The 6,000-nt window shown below is 54.1% G+C and overlaps 1 protein-coding gene across 3 annotated transcripts in view; it reads left to right on the top strand.

Moving 5' to 3' along the window:
• Window positions 1-323: 323 nt before the first annotated feature.
• Window positions 324-6,000, top strand: part of KIAA1755 (KIAA1755 ortholog) — a 41,173-nt gene continuing 35,496 nt past the window's right edge. For all 3 annotated transcript variants that reach the window (XM_046677919.1, XM_046677920.1, XM_046677921.1), the window contains exon 1: window positions 324-792. In XM_046677919.1, coding sequence (XP_046533875.1) covers window positions 790-792 — 3 coding nt within the window. In that variant the 5' untranslated portion in view covers window positions 324-789. The remainder of the gene's footprint in view (window positions 793-6,000) is intronic.

Here is a 6,000-nt window from a genome sequence, read left to right as displayed (position 1 = left end):
AAGGGCGACACGACAGATGCTTGCTCCTTGCCACCAAATCTAGGAGGCCGGTATTATCAGTATAATCATCATCATCATCTCCATTGTACAGATGAGCAAACTGAGGTTTAGGACAGTTGATGATTTGCTGGAATCCCCCAGCTGGAAAGTGGACGAGGAGGAGACCCCCATCCAGGTCTGACTCCGAAGAGGGGTACGCGCTGAACCCTCCCTCTGCCGGTCTGAACAACGGGGGCCGCGGGGCGGGCGGGGCAGCCAGACGCGGCGGGAGCGCCCGGGAAGGGGGGGCGGGGAGGCCAGGGCGCGGGGCGGCTCAGCGCGTCTTGGCAGCCGGCGGCCGGAGGGCCGGGAGCGGGCCGCCTGCTTCTCATCTCGCGCCGCAGCGGGCGGGTGGGGGCGCGGCGCCGGCACAAAGGGGCTGCCGTCGCGCCGGCCCGGCCCACGCGGGGAGCCGCACTCCGACCCGGGCGGGGACCCCGGGCCGCCTCCGCCTGCCCGCCCCGCCCCTGCGGCCGCCCCTCGGTGGTGGCCCGGCCCCCGCCGCCGCGTCTCTCCCCGTCTCCAGGCTCGGTCTCGCCCGTCTCCCCGGCACCCCTGTCTCTGTCTGTCTCCCTGCGTCCTTGGCCTCCCCTCGGAGATGAGGCTGGGGTCGGCGCCCCGGGCCAGCCCGCTCCGCTCGCCCCAGTGCTAGGCCGGGGCCGGGGCTGCACCCGACAGATCGACCAGCGGACCGACTGACCCGGCACCCAGGAGAGGAGCAGCCGCCGCCTCCACTTGTAGCCCGTCACCATGGTAACGCCTGCCAAGGCCTGGACCACCTCGCTCTGTCCCCTTTTGGCGGGTCGCTGCCCTCGAGGGGGTGTCCAGGGCAGACCCCTGCCTTTTACGCTGAGACGACCCTCGGGTCCTCGCCAGCGGTCTGTGCTTAACTGCCCCCCCACCAGCAGGAGTAGGGGTGGGGGTGCAGGAACCCTTCTCGGGCGACGTCCTCGCTCCTCTCTGGGCCTCCATCTGTCCGTGTGAAGTGGGTGGAGTAAGATGAGAGGACTTGCAAACTTCGACACTGGCCCGGCCCGCAGCGCAGGTCGGAGCTGGCACCCCAGCTCTTGGGCCCTGGACAGAACCTGCCAGTGTCGCATTTTAGAATGCGAGCTGAGGATCAGATATGCCTACTGTCCCCACGGGGGTTTGGATGGGGGTTAAAGGCCCCTGGCAGCCCAGGCGGGCAGTGTGGGGCAAGGGGGATTAGGGGTGCCGAGGGGAGAGGGTAGAGCTGCTCACCAGGCTTGGGGTGGTTTCGCTGCTTGAGACTCAGCAGGAAAGGCAGATATGCAGGTAGCACTGGGAGAGATGCTCCCATGGGAATGGGGTGGGAGGTGGGCCTGCGGAGGGGGAAGAGGAGGGCAATACCTGGATGTCGTGGTTTCCTGGGCTGACACCTGGGGATGGTTGAGGTGCTCTGGAAGAGGGGAGTGTGTGTGCGTGTGTGTGTGTTTGCACCAGTATCTAGGAACAGAGAAAGAGAGAAAAGCCTGTTTTCAGGGAATTGCAGCCCAGCCGCACACAGGCCCGGGAGCCCCAGGCGGCTTCTCGGGAGCCGTGGTGGTTTGGGAAAGAGCTATGACGACAGGCCATGGCTTTCACCCCTTGACTGTCACCGACCACGCTGGGTTTGTGTGGGTTTTCGCTATGTGCACATTTATATGCAGAAGAATTCTATATAGAGATGCGTTCACACACACATATGCACAGAGCACACCAAAGCGTGTTCCCTCTGACCCACACGGCTGCACACACGTGCCCTGCTCTCCCGAACTGCAAAATATGAGCATACACGTGCATACACACCACACATATGTTGCAAAGCCGGGCTCCTGAAGCCATGCTCCAGCAGGGCCGTGTACACGCACACTGCTCTCGGAGCTGTTTGCCCGGAACCATCGTAAGCTAACAGTCATTCGCCTTTCGCCATGGGCGAGGCTCAGTGCTGGTGACTGACATGCGGGAGCTCGTGTAACTCACGCCAACTCTAAGGGCAGACCTGCTGGTGTCTCCACCCCACTGTGCAGACCCGAGGCTTGGGGAGCTTCCATGGCTGCCCAAGGTCACCCTCCCAGGAAGTGGGGGTTAGAACAACCTGAATTCTGAACCTGCACTCAGCTGTCATGGCCACCCCAGAGCCACAACCTGCGCCAAGTGGTGTTTGCCAAACCTTGCCAGGTTTTGGACCTAATCCAGTTATTAGCATAGAATCCAGAAACTCCTCACTGAACCGCAGACCCTCCCATCAAGGGTCAGACACTGGGTGGCTCCTCTCGAACGATGAGTAAGTCTGTCCCAAGCGGGAATGATGGACAGATTTTTCTCCCACCTCTGTCTTTAAATGTTAAAGGTTGTCACCTGCCCATCTCTCTGGCTTCACTTATGTACTCCAGCCACTCTAACCTTGGTTCAAAGCCTCTTATGTTCCATGCTCCTTTGTGCCACGGGACCTTTGCACATGCTATTCTTGCTGGGTCGAACACCTTCCCCTAATGAATTCCTATTCATCCTGTAAATCTCCACCCAAATGTCACCTCCTCAGGAAAGCCTTTCCCGATTTCCCCGACTCTCACTCTAGCATGCCAGAGATCTCTCCTTCACGGCACCCATCACAGTTGTAATTTTCATGGGGTGATTCGATTAATGGTTATCTAGTGTTCTGGGGCAGCCCAGTGTCAGAGCATCTCTTGACAAAGGGGCTTTCCAGTCCCACATTCCCCAAATTTTAGTATCATCGTAACAATTTTTGCATATCCATCTACTAGATAAGTTATTTTAAAGAAATAATAAAATCTACTACTTCTTATTTGCTTAATACTTTTCTTTAAATCAACTTACTTTATAAACTTACAAATTTGTTTAAATAGGAAATTTTATATCTCACTGTGAAAAATCAATATCCATCATCATGAGTAGAAAGTAACTGTGAAAATATAAACAAATTCGTGTTAGTAACTTCCGGCTGGAGGAGGTGGGCGTGGATGATTCCAAGCCCCCCAGCTGCTTTCTTTTTGTTAAAAGGAGCAATGACCAAGTGTCAGAGAGGTGTTTAAGGTACACTGGCGCTGAACTGAGACTTTCTCCTTGGTGTCAACAGAAGGACTGGAGAGAGTTGCAGTCACTTCCTTACTGTGATTTCACGATGAGCTCATGTCCTCCCCAGTTCATCCTGCGGGCCACCTGTCATCCCCTCCCACACTTTGAGAAAAGCTGGTTGAGCCTAATTCAATTCATGCAACATTGCAAAGTACCTACTTCGTGGCAGTGCCCCAAAGCACCTACTGTGTGCCAGGCCCTGTGTAAGGACCGAGAGGGGGGGTAAGTAAGCCCTGGGCCCTGCCTCGGGGGCCTGCAGTGGGTGGGGAAGGCCTGCCCACGCAGAGATTTCTGTCCCTTTGCCTGGAAGCACATGTGTCGTGAAAAGAGAAGAGATGCAGGTGGAGCGAGGCTCTGAAGGGTGGGAAGGGGCTCTCCCAGGCCGGGGAGAGGCGTGGCGTGAGTGCAGGCAACGATTCCCCAGGTGGGGCACCCACCACGGGTCCGAGGAGGGGCGACTTGCAATGGCACGTAGATGAACATTATTTACTTTGGAGCTTTTCATCTTAATGAGTGTTAGGAAGTGATTTAAATAGCACAAACACGTGAGAATAAATAGAAATAAATTTAAGTTGAAAATGAATTGACAGAAAGAAGACTGGGAAGGGAATAATCAATATTAAGTAAACAATAAATTAAGATATGTGAACAGCAGGAAAAACTCACGAATGCGGCTCGTGGGTGATTGGGAAGCCCTGGGCTGGAACAGTAAAGTGTGTGAGAAGAAGGAGGAAAGGTGTGCTGAGTGTGGACTGATGGGACCACCAGTGCCGGGCTGGGTGGCTAAGGTACTGGGGAGCCACTCAAGATTGTTGAGCGGTGGAGGGTCATCACTCGATCTGGGTGTTAGAAAGGCCATTGCAGTGGCCAAAGGGGAGCCTGGTCTGGTGTCAGGGAGACCCAGGAAGGGGCAGAAGAGCTGGTGCTTATGAGTGTGGTTCATATCCCGGTCTACCATTTACTGGTGGAAGAGCCTTGGGCTCAGTGCTTCAATCTGTAAAACGGGAATTAAAATATCCATCCCATAGAATTGTCGGTAAGATGAAATAAAATGATGTATTGAAAGTACTTAGGATAAGGCCTGATACAGAAGGCGTGCTCGGTAAGAAGAAGCTCTAGTTATAACTGCTGTTGTCATTGTGTGGTTTGGGTGCAAGGTGGTGAACCCCAAGGCAGAGGCAAAGGGGACAGGGAGAGAAAAGAACAAACACAAAACTCAGGCCCAGAGAGGTGAAGTGACTTGCTCAAGGTCACACAGATGATCCATGACAGAGTTGGACTTGAACATGGGTCTTCTGACGCCCACTTGTTTCGTGGGTCACTGCGTCTGAGCTGTTTTTCCAGTTTCTGAAAGGTGTTTTTAATAAGGAGCCAATTCTCGCTCATACCTCCACCCACACGAGAATAAGAAGGATTTAAAGCAGGAGAAGTTTTCGTTGGAAGTGAGCAACAACTTCCTGGCAGCCAGAGCAACAGAATGCTGGTTTCAGCATCTCCAGCCTGGAGAAGTTCAGGAGGAGTGTCCCAGGCAGTTGAGCCTGGTGGTCACATCCTGACACCCACGGGGCTGTGTCTGGCACACAGAGGTGTTTGGTTTGGCAAACCTTTAAAAAATTGGGAGGTTTTACTAAAATATCAGTAGATCAGGCAATGCTGGGTGACGGCAACCCTCAGCTGGAGCTGATGAGATGGGGCGTGTGCCCCATGCCCCACTACTCCCTATTGCTTCCCTGACACTGAGGCTGACTATCAGGGGCCGCTCACCGAGGGGCTAAAGGGGTTATTTTCTCACACTCGGTGCTCTTCTGTCTTCCCTGTCACCTGCCAGGCCCCTGTAGTAGGCATTTGCCTCTGTGGCTGCTGGTTTAAACTCTCCCTGGGCCTGAGGAGGGAGACGGATGAGACAGATCTTTTAAACCTTTCTCACCAACTGAGGATGAATGGCTCCCATTTGGAAACCACATCCCAGCCCCAAACCTTCCTGAACCTGATTATACCTTGAATTCTAGGATGGCCCCATTGGAAGGGCCCTTGGAGATAGATAAGCCCAGTGCCCCCATTTTACAAATGGGGAAACTGAGGCCAGGCTCACCCAGGAAGTCAAGGGTGGAATCTCACCTTCCCTGGGTATTTCTGCCATGGAGGGGGCAGGGGTTGAAGGCGGCCCTAGGACACGGCCTACTCAGCTTTTTCAACCCTCCCTCTTCCCAAGCCAGGAGCTGCGGGTGCCAAGCGACACTAAAGCCTTTGCCTGTTGGAGTAAATGGATAAATCTGGACCTTTAAGAAGGGTTCAGTCCACATCTCAGAAGGTCCAACTAACAACATCTGGTGAGACCATTTAAAGAGGGAACCAGCCTTAAAGACACACACAATCCCTGTTTTATCCTCCCCCCACCCCCCCATGATAAAAGCTATACACGCTGGTTACAGAACCTTTGGAAAACCCAGCAAAAGATGAAGAAAATTAAAACGGTGCCTTACAAGGCCTGGCCCTCACAGCCCTCAGGGGGAAGCAGTTAATACTTTCTTTCATGGCCTCTTGGCTTGAGATCATACTGGATGGGAATTTTTCCTTAAAAACATTCCAGTAGACAGAAGAATAGCCCCCCCTGGGGTGGAGGAGTTGTCTGGGAGGGGGCCTCTTCCTGGGGGGATGGAAATCTCGGATACCGGTCTGGGGAGTGGTTATAGGAGTGTGTACATAGGGGAAAATGCATCAACCTGTGTATCTCAAATTTATTTTACTTTATAAAGATAACACTTAAGATTACAATAATAATAGAGGCCCATCGCAAAGACCTGGAAACAGAAACATACAAACACCTGTACTCCCGCCTCCTCCGGTGCCCAGATGGAACCG

This window comes from Equus quagga, chromosome 12 (assembly GCF_021613505.1).
Source record: "Equus quagga isolate Etosha38 chromosome 12, UCLA_HA_Equagga_1.0, whole genome shotgun sequence".
Classification (NCBI taxonomy): domain Eukaryota; kingdom Metazoa; phylum Chordata; class Mammalia; order Perissodactyla; family Equidae; genus Equus; species Equus quagga.
Note: the sequence above shows the minus strand (reverse complement) of the source record. Positions and strands in the feature narration are given on the sequence as shown.